The sequence below is a fragment of the Corythoichthys intestinalis genome, chromosome 4 (assembly GCF_030265065.1).
Source record: "Corythoichthys intestinalis isolate RoL2023-P3 chromosome 4, ASM3026506v1, whole genome shotgun sequence".
Taxonomy (NCBI): Eukaryota; Metazoa; Chordata; class Actinopteri; order Syngnathiformes; family Syngnathidae; genus Corythoichthys; species Corythoichthys intestinalis.
Genome location: NC_080398.1, coordinates 10,456,822 through 10,471,201, shown reverse-complemented (window position 1 = coordinate 10,471,201; position 14,380 = coordinate 10,456,822). Strand labels below are relative to the sequence as shown.

The 14,380-nt window shown below is 36.8% G+C and overlaps 1 protein-coding gene across 1 annotated transcript in view; it reads left to right on the top strand.

Moving 5' to 3' along the window:
* LOC130914845 (eukaryotic translation initiation factor 3 subunit H) overlaps window positions 1–14,380 on the top strand; it is a 99,553-nt gene that overhangs the window by 74,519 nt on the left and 10,654 nt on the right. Inside the window, exon 6 of the mRNA XM_057834390.1 lies at window positions 12,989–13,109. Within this exon, the coding sequence (XP_057690373.1) occupies window positions 12,989–13,109 (121 nt within the window). The remainder of the gene's footprint in view (window positions 1–12,988; window positions 13,110–14,380) is intronic.

The following is a 14,380-nucleotide window of genomic DNA, read 5'->3' as shown; positions in this document are numbered from 1 at the left end:
ATGATGGCTTGCACAGTGCTCCTTGAAATGTTTAAAGCTTGGGAAATCTTTTTGTATCCAAATCCGGCTTTAAACTTCTCCACAACAGTATCTCGGACCTGCCTGGTGTGTTCCTTGGTTTTCATAATGCTCTCTGCACTTAAAACAGAACCCTGAGACTATCAAAGAGCAGGTGCATTTATACGGAGACTTGATTACACACAGGTCGATTCTATTTATCATCATCGGTCATTTAGGACAACATTGGATCATTCAGAGATCCTCACTGAACTTCTGGAGTGAGTTTGCTGCACTGAAAGTAAAGGGGCCGAATAATATTGCACGCCCCACTTTTCAGTTTTTTATTTGTTAAAAAAGTTAAAATTATCCAATAAATGTTGTTCCACTTCACGATTGTGTCCCACTTGTTGTTGATTCTTGACAAAAAAATTAGATTTCATATCTTTATGTTTGAAGGCTGAAATGTGGCGAAAGGTTGCAAGATTCAAGGGGGCCGAATACTTTTGCAAGGCACTGTATATGCCTCTAATACATTCGTTATGTATATGTGAAGTTGTAAGATTACAAATTCTCCGTGAGCATACGCGCAGTCCCTGAATGTAAACACAGGTCGTACATATGACGTTTGAACATTTTTTGTCACAGGCAGCGATGTTTCGACTGTTAAAAAAAACGCAAACCTCCGGTTATTAATGTTCACATGACAACGCATCAAATGCAGAATTTGCAATCCTGCACTTTGGTCGGAGTTTTTAAAAATCCTCATTTTTAATGCCCAAAATGTGCGTCTGTGTGTGGATGATAGGCCAAACTGTACAAAATGTTCTTTTTGCGAGATACCCTGCTACGTGTAGACATGCCTTAGGAGTTACTTGGATCATACTGTATACGAAACTGTATAAAAACTACTTAAGCAAGATATTTAATTTTAACCACATTATTGTGTTCTTATTAAAATAAAACAGCATAATGTTGAATGAGTTTGGATTCTAACGATACACCATTTGGTATATTTGCCTCACTCAGGTCAAGTTGGTTTTTGCAGCAGAAACTTGTGATATTGAGTGGTTTATTTCACACCGCAGAGAAAAGATACTCAAAATAATCTAGTGTACATCACACTTTAACAAACGCAACCTCTGAGTCAAATGCACACACTCCACATTAACCACTCAAAGCAGCTAAAGTGCACACTGAACCTGACTGTACAAGGACCAAAATGCCTTGCGGGTACATTTGCAATTTAAAGTTAGTATGTATGGGATTTTTTTTTTTTTTAGGGCTGTCAAATTTATCGCGTTAACGGGTGGTAATTAATTATTTTAATTAATCACGTTAAAATATTTGACGCATTTAACGCATGCGCAGAATGACCCGCTCATGCACTGCCTCAAACAGATTACAATGATGCCGTTTATTGCCCATTGAGAGCTACGAGGCAGAGAATTGTGAGTAGACACAGGTGTTCATTGGACCGCGCCGTATATTGGCATAAGCTTTGGTACTCTTTCACAATGAACACAACTACTGTGGCGAGCGACATGGGGAAGAATGACAGGGAATGATCTTTTTCTTAACACACTTTATGGAGCACAACGCAGAACATATAGCATTTGCAGCCACCACTGACAGTCATGGTTGCCCAACTTCCCATCATGCATTTGGGTGGAACGGTTAAGTCGCTACAGTATCATTTCGTGAAAGCACAACAAAAATAATATTCCCATCTCTCAAAAAAATAATGTTCACAAAAAGAAAAGCGCTCAGTGCAAAGAGAACTGGCATTCCCAATCAAAATAGCTATGCAAAATACACATAAAACTTAATCAGACTTTGCCTTGGCTAGATCTCTAATTTAAAACTCACCATTGACACCTTGTGGTGTATTCAATCACTACCTTACTTAGTTAAAGACACTGTGGAAGAACGGCAGGGAGGCCGTGTGACGTCCCGCTCGCCGACGTCAACAGTTGCGCGCTATTAGTTTATTTTTTGATTGAAAATTTTACAAATTTTATTAAAATGAAAACATTAAGAGGGGTTTTATTATAAAATTACTATAACTTGTACTCACATTTATCTTTTAAGAAATACAAGTCTTTCTATCCGTGGATCCCATTAACAGAAAGAATGTTAATAATGTTAATGCCATCTTGTAAATTTGTTATAATAAACAAAAACAGTACTTATGTACAGTATGCTGCATGTGTATATCCGTCTTGTCTTATCTTTCCATTCCAACTATAATTTACATAAAAATATAGCATATTTTAGAGATGGTTTGAATTGCGATTAATTACGATTAATTAATTTTCATGCTGTGCTTAACTCGATTAAAAATTTTTATCGTTTGACAGCCCGAGATTTTTTTAGTCTATTCTGGATTTCCCAAGCTTTCAAAAACGAAACAATAGGATTCCAGAGCGTGGACATCAAATCAGAAGTGAAGCGCTGCCGCCTTGTCAAGGTTGAACTCGTAGCAGAAGCAAGGCGCTTCACTTATGATGGGGCTCATGGGAAGAAACAGCTAGACTAGTGTTGTTTTTAGTTTCTTTGTAGCAGTGTTGTGAAAAGATCAGAGGTATAATACAAGAGTAGGAGATGGAGCAATGGCACAAGGGAAGGGTCCTCCAGCCTTAAATCCCTAGAGAGTGTTTTTAAGAAGGTATAGCTGTCTGTGGAACTTACAAGTCTTTCAGTAAATGCTTTAGAGGTTGTTTCTCTGTTTCTTAGCTATTGTTGGTGAGCAAGGTAGTTGTAGAATTGAATGTATTGCTTACGACCTAAATGAACATTTTCTCAGTGGTTAGCATTTTAGCTCTTTTATATTGAGTGTTATGCTATGTGTTAAGAATTGGCTATTTTGCAAAAGTAATGAAGCGTGTAAATATTAATACCTATTTATAAACGGCCACAGCAAGGCATGGTATGAATTACAGCGTTAAATGTTACCGCAAACATTCACTCCCCCTTCCGGCCCGTGCATGAGTGATGCATTTAAACTAATCGGAAATAATAAAACGGAGCAAGGCATGTAAACCACACAAAACAGATAGCATAATTCATTTCATAATTATTAATGCCAATTAAATAATTATTTATCATATTATGCCTATCCTGTATAGTTTTAAACGTTAAAACCACTCGCAAGTGCTAGTAGTTAATGTCTTTACATTTGTGCAAACGTGTTAAAATATGCTACCGTGCTGCTTCTGTTTACATTTAATTACGTTTATGTTGCAGCACCATTGATGCATTTCACATTTGTGACAGATCTGTTAGGCAGTGTTGTTAATAACTGCATCAGAGTATAACGGCGTTACTAACAGCGTTATTTTTTTCAGTAGTGAGTAATCTAATTAATTACTTTTCTCATTTTTGCAACGCCGTTACCGTTACTGAGGATGTAGAGGTGTGCGTTACTATACGTTTTTACGCTGGTTGAATGACGCGAGAAAAGTCTCAGAGACACAGACTCATGGAGAGAGCAGAGCAGGAGGGAAGGATAGTTGTGACGCCGTTGCAAACGCGATGCTAGGTGGCTCCAATAATATCTGACTGCAGCCGACAGCCTACAAACTACGCCTACATGATGCTACGGATCACATTTATAGAGAACTACTAGTAGATGCGAAATGATACTCACCAGCGTTGCTAAACAGCCACCATCTTAAAGCAGTAGATTCCTCAGGAATGCTGTGTTGTAGAGAACCTTCCTAGTGAACCTAAGTAACTTTTTATCTAAAATACTCCTAAATCGGCAAAATCTTTAAATGATGAAACAGTTTCAAAGTTTCACGTCAAAAGTAGACAGTGCCAATTAACTACCTGTAATTACTCTCACATTCAGGTAACTGAGTTAGTAACTCGATTACTTTTTAGGAAACGTACCGTATTGGCCCGAATATAAAATGGCCCTGATTATAAGACGACCCCCTCTTTTTCAAGACTCAAGTTTAAAAAAAGACTTTTTGAACACCAAATTAATTTTTATACAGAAAATAATAACCTATCCGAAACAAATGATTATAACAATATATTTGAGAGAAAAAGCATTTTATTTTGCCTCATTCAAATCTTAATATCTGAACATTTAAATATGTAAACGAAAGTGCAATCACATTCATAAATATATGGCCTCTGGTTTTTGAAATGTAAATAAACCAATCTATTGTGATAAAACAAAAACATTGCAATAACTGCATTAACCATAAAAGTGAAGTCTAATAGTCTTGAAATAAATCTGAATAAGAAAAAACATTGCAATAAAATAATACAAACTGGTTAAACTTGAGAGTAGCTGAGATCTGTCATGACAGAACATCGCTTTAATGATATCTGGCGCCATCTAGCGTCGTGAATGGGTATAATGTCTAGACCGCGAATATAACATGACCCCCTCTTTTTCAGTCTTATTTCAATTTTAAAAAGTCTTATATTCGGGCCAATACGGTAATTTGTAACCGTAATTAATTTTTTAAAGTAAGATTAACAACACTGCATATAGGGACTGGTAAATTTCTGGTGTTGCGCCGTCAGGTGACGTAAAAAACAAAGGACACTAATACACTGCTATTTGTCATTAGTATTTTTCATTAACCATAAAAAAAACCCAACATATTTTGGGGGGGTTACAGCAAATTAATGATGGTATTTCAGTTCATTTCAACTGTGAACATTTGAGTTATAAACAAAATTGTGTTACAAGCTTGGTCCCTGAGCAAATTAAACTCATAAACCAACGTACCACGTACCACATTACTTAAAATTGTTATTTATTCTTTTCCCCAATGTAACAGTACCCATAACATCCTATTGTTTCCTGAGATAAAATGTATTAACCAGACAATAATATTTTATCATCCATTTTAAATAAGTTCTTCTTAAAATTCACCATTATTCTTGTTTAATCTTGGTTCAGCCTGAGTGATGAGCCCACTGGGGAAGCAAAGCTCTTTGTTGTTATCAAGCATTCCACTGGTCAAGGGAAAGGTTGCAGCTTTATGGCATTAATCCATTCCTCTTTTAAGTAGAGAAAGTTTGACCTGATAGCAATCTGATTGCAACACCTTTTGCCATTATCTTCTGAATTACAAGAAGGCATAATCAATATTTTTATAATGGCAACCATATATCAAATGTCAGCGTGTCCTCTTAGAGACGTCAGTCTCGATGATGAACCGACTAATACTTATCACCTAACTCTGCAGCTTCTCTCTCCTTTACAGTACTAAAGGGAGTTCATGCTCATTGTTTTGCTAAGGCCTATGACCTAACTTGCTTGGTTCACTGCTGTTATTTATAGCTGTAGCGGACAGGTCTCTTCACAGAAGAAACTCTTAAAAATGCACTTGTTTACTGCTCTCTGACCGACAAAAATATCGAGTTTGTGGGAAGCATTAATCAGTTTAAAAGCTGTAGTTTTAATCTTTGGGGTACGAAATCCCAAATGGCAAATAATATTGGAGGTCAGAAATGGGTAGATATTTATATTTCTGACTATTAGGGCTACAGCTATCGATTATTCTAGTCCGAAAATTCCATCGATTAATCGAGTAATCGGATAAAACATTTTTTAAGGTAATGAGTAATTATATACATCAGAAAACAAAACACCATATATTGAACCATTTTTAGACAATGTCTTTCCATCAATCGTATCTCAGATGTGACTAGAAAAAAAACAATCCAACAAATGCACTGCTTCCACTCCAAAAACTTAAGATCTTGTTTTGAAAAAATCTCATTTCTTACCTAAAAATGTCATTACGCTTGATAACACACATCACTTAAAAGTTAGGTGTTTTCCCCATGTGTTTCAATTTAAATTCCATTTTTGTCAGGCTGTTTTTAAGTTCTTGGTAAATTTTAAGTTTAAGTCTAAATTGATAAGATTTTTAGTTTTTGCCTTCATCACACCCTCATCACTACAGTGCTGTGTTTGTATGAAAGACATGTTAGCCACGCATCGACTGTAGACATAATTAATAGAAACTTGGCCCTCCGAAACTCTAACGTTACATTAGCAAGGTACAGTAACGTTAATCTTATTTATTAGCGCAACACAAACTTAATTTTACCTTGTCCCGAGTATCGCTCCTCTGTTGCGCCTTCGGTGGAGCGGGAGCTAGGCAGGCGGGGGTAGTGTTATGCAAGCGCTGTCTTACAGTGAATACATGAAACAGTGTTCGCCTTGGTCTCCAGCTTGAAATAATCCCACACTTTTGACAATTTCTGCTTTTTCTTGGTGCCTTTCTCTTCGCTTTTTCGGCTTCTTCGCCGTTACTTCTATATTCAGGCGTGGTTGAAATTAAGGGTGTAACGGTACATGTAATAGTATTGAACCGTTTCGGTACGTGGTAGTTGGTTCGGAACGGACACGAACCAAACGAGTTTCTGACGTAATATAACCAGGGGTGAAAGTGGCTAGAATTTCTTGCCGGAACTCCTCGACGTGAAGGTCGCCACAAAGCCAGAAATTTTTTTAATTTACTGCTGTCTTCTCTGCTATAATAATAACCAACACGGCACCGTGTTCTATACAAAACCCTCCTACCACAACAAAACAAGTAGGAACTAATATTCACATAGGCACTAAAGTTATACAACATAAAATATACAATATAAATGAATACTACATCACATTTGTAAAATATAAACACGTAATAAAATAAATAATAGCCCATTTAAATAAATTGAAATGAGATCAAACACCTGTAATTAAATAATAAGACTGATACACACAACCTGCTTACACAATTAAATTTATTAATTTCTGTATGGCGCTTTAACTTGAGAAAATCCACCAATAAAGCTTTTGAAAACCGTTCATAAGAAAAAAAATGTTTCATTGAAGCATTTCATTTGTAAAATACATATTAAAATCTTTGTCATCGGGATTGCTTTTCTCTTTAGCACAGGACTTCTTTCTTTCAGAAAGAAAGCTGACCAATACGCGGGGTCTGAAAGGCAAATTGTTGTTGGATTATCTTTAAATACCCGCAACTTTTTGAGCAGAGTTCTAGCTTTGTATAGGCTAATATTCCTATTGTTGAAAGCACAAAAGTGTGTAATAAACAACTAGCACATTTATATTTTGCATTTTGTTTTTTTACTGTACCGAAAATGAACCGAACCGTGACCTCAAAACCGAGGTTTGTACCGAACCGAGATTTCTGTGTAGTTACACCGCTAGTTGAAATCAAACATATCCGCCGCCTCTCCCTTCTTCTTCTATGTAGATGGCGTCAGCGCGTTGTGCCGCATTAAAAGTAGTAGAGCTGAAACGAATACTCGAAGAACTCGAGTAACTCGAGTTAAAAACTGATCCGGGTAATTTCATTGGCCTCGAGGAATCGTTTAATTTTGCCAGCTTTAAGCATCACGTTTTGCCCGGACTACTTTTAATGCGGGACAACGCGCTGATGTCACGTGTGTAGAGGAAGAAGCAAAAAAAATAAAAAATAAAAATACCTGACTACTGCCGCTACAAACTATGCCGACATTGCTAAAAACTACGCCCACATGATGCTAAGGTGGTAGCAGGTAGCATCTGATGCGTCTCATATATATAACATGTATATAGAACTAGACTCAGTGGTGTTAGTAAACAGCCGCCATCTTAAAGCAGTAGACTTCTCAGCGCTAATAAGTAAGATTAACCTTACTGTCCCTTGCTCGCGTAACGTTAGCGCTGCGGAGGGCTAGGTTTCTATTAATTACAGAGCTGCCAACTCTCACGCTTTGAGCGTGAGACACATGCAATTGCCTGTTTTCTCACGCACACACGCCACACATCCAATTTCTCACGCAAAAAAAAAAAAAAAACAATCTGATTTTGGGCCGAGACTCGTTCGTTTCTTTTTCAAACCCTCCGACAGTAGATGGCGCTACTCGCCACTGTAACCCTATTCGCTGCATAAACATCCTAGTTGCGACAGAAGAACACCTTCATAAAGACAATCGTGGGAGAAACTCGAATGGAGAAAGAATCTCTGAAGAAAGTCACAATCTGAAGATAACAGAGATTAGGTATGTTATAATTAGTGACATATATCATCAATTAAGTACCCACTCTTTTAAACTTTAAATCTTGAAAGAAATTTGTTTGTGTTTGTGCGTGTAATCTTGATTATTTGTTGTAAATGTAAACTCAGTTCCCATAACAAGCAGCAGGAGATCACCTTGTTAGCCTCGTAGGATTACCTACTGCAAGCATGCTCAAAACATCAGCTCATATATAGGCATGAAAATCACTCACCTTTCGGCGATATTCGCCGTTTTGAAGTAAAAAAAAAAAAGGGTGATCTGCGTGAATTGTGTGGATCCGAGGAGAAAATTTTTAGGGGGGGGGTCGTAAATCCATCTAACTAACGACATGTTTTATTGAAGTTGCTAAGCCTGTCGCGATATGCAATGAATCCATTTATCGCAAGGTAAATAAAAATGAGGGCGGTAATTTTCACAGCTGCTTTTTATCACCGCGTGCACGCATACATTTGTGCGTGCGTGTAAATGACATATGAGACTCCAGTTGTTGTGTCCAGATGTTTATTGGTCAACAACACGCCGTAGAATTACAGTTCACACATACAAAATAAGGAAACACATCTATATTAAACACTGTAAACGTTAGCATTGCTACACTGAGACTAATGGGGAAGAAAGACAACTTATGTTAGCCTGCTATAAAACAGTCTTTTCCAAAACGCAAACTTGCGGTTAAAAGGTGACACATCAAATGAAAAATCGCTGGTTGACAGCATTTGCAAACGAAAAAATGACCCAAAAAAATCTATCAGTGACACCACAAGCAATGACGAAAAATGCTTTTTTGCGGAGTTTAAAGTTGTTTGCGGTTTAGCGAACGTACTTCCAGTGAACATTTCAAAATAAAGGCACGTCACTTTTGTCATAAATAACGATTTCTCGAGTTAATCCCACATACATCAGAATTAATACTATAATATGTAAATACTATAATACTACAGAATACACTAAGAATAACTTTAAAATGACACCCTTTTTAAAAATTATGATTGCAATTAATATAAATATTATAATACTATTATATATAGTCGTTTTTTTTTTTTTTTTTTATAAGAATTGTTTTGAGTAATGCTGGAAAGGCGAAGTCAGTGTTCTGAATCTATTTACATTCCATGTTTTTGCACTAGTAAATTCTATCAACTAAACCTAAACAAAATATCGTTTGAACAACGCCATCGCAATGTTCGCATGTGGAATAGTCACATCGCAGGACGTGCAATTTTTTTTCTTTTCAACATTTAAACTTCTGTTTTACTTCATGAACGCAGCAAGTGTGCAGATCCTGGATTAAATTGAGTTGTAAAAATTAGGGCCGATGGCGCCATTTTTCAGAGCATCGGAATTTAAAAACAACATACATTCATGTATTTCTGCTTCATGCTCATACAGCATCACAGTGTCTCACTCTCCCTTCTGCTCGGCGGCGCGACCAAACTGTTTTTCTTCGTCAACAGTGCAGCTGTCCCGAATGGAGCAATTCAAGTTATTTTGTTAAAATTTTGTCGTTTTAATATCGCAATATAATATCGCAAACTCCCCAAAAATTGCAATGATAGTTTTTTTCCAATATCGTTCAGGCCTACTATCAGTATTTGACCTCAGTGTTCATGTGTGATTAATTATTGTTAATTGCATGTTTATTTGTACTTACATAAAGAATTTGAGTGTTCCAAAATGTTTTTGTGAATTAATAAACGTGAACAAAAATTTCATTGCTAAATTAATTTAAAATAAAAAAAAAAAAATATATATATATATATATATATATATATATATATATATATATATATGTCGACTAATTGTAACAATAGTCGGCTGACTGATCAAGAGAAAATTAGCCGTTTGGGACAGCCCTACCGGAACATATTTCCTCCACACCCTTCTCACCTTTTTAACCCCTGACCCATTTTCATGCCTGCATATAGCATTGTTTATTTAGTATTAGGCCGTGTTCACACTTGGCGCTTTTTTCCAGGAAAAAGCGCTGCCTCCTGCGCCTACTGAGCGCTTTCAGAGCGCCTTTTGAGCGAGTATTCTAAATGGGATTCTATCTTATACCTCACCATACATAACGGTGAGTAACGTTGGTCAACTAAATAGGCTAACGTAGTCCATCGTTAGCATTTTAATTTATTTATTAAATTTGTTTAATAAAATGCTACTGGTATTAGCTTTGACATTTGAGGAAGAGGAGGAGGCTCCAGAACCAGCAAGGTGCCATTAATAAATGCATGACATCCTCCGCAAAAGGGAGTCGCGAGGGCTTTCAATAACCTGGTCTGGGATCATTTGTGACTCATGTCATATAACTGTGTAGTGTGAAATGGCAAAGGCCAGTTATCCGACTGAGACTAATGCCCCACAAACCACCAGAAAGCAGGGCACAACATGGGTACAACGCCAAATTAATTCTAATTCCCTGATATTTGAGCCACCAACTTGTGTGCCTGCGTGCGGGGCAAAATTTTGGTCACCCCCAACAAAATCTCTCTCCAAGGTTTTTCTAAAAGTTGGCAGCTCTGTATTTATGACTACTGTCGATGCATGGCTAACGTGTCTTACATACAGGCTTTATTTAATCTATAAAAACATAGCGCTGTAGAGTGGTGAGGGTGTAAAATAAACACATAATTAAGCTAACTCAAATTTAGCTCAGTAGTCAATACTGGAGAAAACACCAAGTAGCACAGGTCCCTAATGTGCTCCAATACAGCAGGTGTCATACATTTATTTTGAACAGTGCAAAAACTCAAAATCCTATCAGGACTTACAGTTTGGACTAACTTAAAACTTAACTAGAACTTAGAAATAGCTTGACACAAATGGAAATTCAGTTGAAACACGTGGGGAAAAACACCTAACTTTTAAGTGATGTGTAATATCAAGCGTAATGACATTTTTAGGTTAGAAATATATATATATATATTTTAATAAGATCTAGAAGTCTTTTTTTTTTTTTTTTTTCTAGTCACCTGAGATGCAAATGTTGGCTGTTTTCAACAATGTACATCGAAAATAAAGACATTGATTGACTGAAAATTGTTCAGTATTAGATGAAATGTCTTGTTTTCTCATGTACAGTATGTTTATAATTGCTCATTACCTAAAAAAATACAGTGGTACCTCGACATACGATCGCTTCGACAAACGATCTTTTCGACATCCAACGTAAAATTTGACTCGCCATTTGTTTCTAAATCCGACGACATGCTCAAAATATGACGACATGACACCACCGCAGACGGACGCATGGTAAATTTTCTTGTGAGAGAAATCAACAAAGGTTTCAAATAGGCTTATATAGCTGGTCAAAAAAGGAAAAAGGGGATACTTACCATTGAAATGAAGATGCAAATTATAGAAAAATATGAGCGTTGGGTGCGCATCCGTGAACTGGCTCAACAATTCATCTCCACGGTCCTCCTCCGGCCACCGTTCGCCAGTCTTTATAAGTTAAGATGACAATTATTATTGTGGTAACATCGCCAAACAAATCGCCAGCTTCGTCAGGTTTTTATCATTTATTTCAGAACTTATCCAACACAAAATGCCTCCTGACCGCCAAAGTTGACGGTGTTCTCAAGAAAACATTGAAAGCGAAAGTAAACTCCCAGTCACTCTGCTCCCTCTGTGTCACGTCGGCCACACGGTGCGTTCAGGTACAGAAAAAAAAAACGTCCGCCAGATTAGAACTCGACTTGTTACATTATTACAGAAATAATAATTATTATTATAAATTCTGTTTTTTATTTATAATTTATTTGTTTTGCTATGTGTACAGTAATTGCCATTTTTGATAGTACCAGCAGTAGTTATTAAGGATTTAGTGTAGGTTTTTTTAGGCTGTGGAACAAATTAATGGGATTGATAATGTATTCTTATGGGTGAAATCCTGCTCGACATACGACCATTTCGACTTACAAACAAGGTCCTGGAACGAATTAACTTCGTATGTAGAGGTATTACTGTATATGTTTTATCCGATTACTCGATAGAATTTTCACTCGAATACGTGATTACTAAAATATTCGATAGCTGCAGCCCTAAAAAGTAGTCCGGGCAAAACGTCATGCTTAGAGCTGGCAAAATTAAATATTCCTCGAGGCGGAGTCAATGCCTCGATCAATTTTTAAAATCAAGTTACTCGAATAATTTGAGCAATCTTTTCAGCTGTGCTATGATAGTTTTTTCCCCCCTTTTTCTTTTTTAATAAACATTCTTTAATGTGCGAATCAATAAGGGGTAGTGTGTCTTTGAGCACCAGCCAATCAGTTTATAATGGCTTTGTGTTGCAGTATTTTAGTCCATATTGTACTTAATGTTGCTTGGCGTCACTGAGATTTTTGCCATGCACTTGGAAAACTGAAGTGTCAGCAAACACAAGTTCACCACTTAATGGTGAAATGTAAAAATCTTCAGGTTCATTTGATAGAAATAGTTTGCTTTGAATTGAATTTTGCTGCATGTGTATCTCCTCACATTCCTCTTTCAACAGCCGTGTTAGGTTTGATTCATCTTTTTAAATTATCGTCTAAAAAAAATCTCAGAATAAGCATGCACACAAACAGAAATAATGGCTTAACTGATATCTCCTGGGATGCCAAGCATGATGGTGGGTTAAAGAAAAACAACAGTTTGGCTTTAAAGGAAGTTTGACATTTGAAATTCTGCTGTGCATTTATGGGCATATTTGATGTTTGCATTTTATTTTGCAGTAAATCATACGAAGTTGGTTTTTAACCTAAAGAGGAGATGAAGTATCAGGCAATACAATGCTACAGAAGACTGTATAACAAATTAGGTCTTTTTGTTGTACTTCTAGCCGAAGCCAGTGTTCATGTGACAATTTGTCGTGTATGTTGGAAGACATGCCTTGTTGGTAAATGGAAATCATCTTACGTGTGAGTAACTTAGTTTCACAATATGTGATATCTTGCAGTAACCATTTGGAGAAGAGCCTTCAGCTCCTGATGGACAGGGTGGATGACATGAACCAAGACATAGTCAAGTACAACACCTACAGCCGAAATCTGAGCAAACAGCAGCAGCAGAAGCACCAGGTAATCATCATACATATGCTTGTATGCACACACAAACTTTTCACAGGCATAAACATGCAAAGGGAAATATCACTTGGCAGAATGCAAACAGTCAGGTTCTGCAATATTGGGATTTGAATGCAACCTTTTCGCTCAGTTCGAAACAAAACAACATGTTCTTTATTTGATGACCTTATCTTAAAATTTGTCTGGTTAATAGCCTATACTGTATGTCAAACCGAACATTGGACATGTCTTAAATTGACCCTGTCGTCAAAGTATTAGCATCATTATGCTGTGTCCTTTACAGTCATCACACTCTTGGTCGCTCTCTGTATATAGGTGGTTAAATATGTTCCTGACAAGGCAAGTTATATTCAACAGCATCTTGAAGTTTAGTCATGAGTTTGACTTTTACAAGTGTTTGTGTCATTATCAAGGCTCAAAAGGTGTTTTCCCCCATGAAGTGCTGTGGTAAAGACATTTATTGTTTTCCTTTTTGACATGTGCTTGTGTTGATCTTTCTGGTCTATGTTGGATTCCAAAGTTATAGTTTTCTCATGTCTCCTTGAATTATTTGGGCTGTCTGTCTCGAGGCCTCTTTTGGGGGAAATTACCTGGTCTGAAAAATGAATTTAAGCATATTGGGTGTAGGTTTTGGCCTCATTTTATATTGACTTCGTCTTGTCAACACCTCACTATTTAGTAAAAGAAACAAAAGCAATGCTTGTGGTCTGTGCTGCTGGATTGAACTGAACAGACACATTCAAGTGTTAAGAATAATACAGTGCAGTGAGTCAGGCATTTTGAAGTTAAAATTAGATGAGTGTAATTTTGAAATGTCACATTTCAAGTATTTGTGACTTATTATCAGAGGTGGGTTGTAACGCGCTACATAGCCTATACTCGGTTAGATTCACTTGAGTAACTTTTTGAGAAATTTGTACTGCTAAGACAAGTTTTACTTAGCTATACTTTTTACTTGAGTAGATTTGTGAAGAAAAAACACTACTCTTACGGCTACTTTGGGCTACACAAGAGTCGATACATTTTCCCTCTTTATTCTACTTTTTTTTTTTTTTTGTTAAGCAAGCGATGCCAAGTAGCTGTAGCAGCTGTAATAGTTGCAAGGACCGTAATTTTCGGACTATAAGCCGCTACTTTTTCCCTTCATTTTGATGCCTGTGGCTTATAGTCCAGTGCGGGTTATATGTTGATTTATTTGGGTCATAATTATGACATGACACTATCATGGGCATTACTGAATGCTTACGCCATAATGACCTTATGCA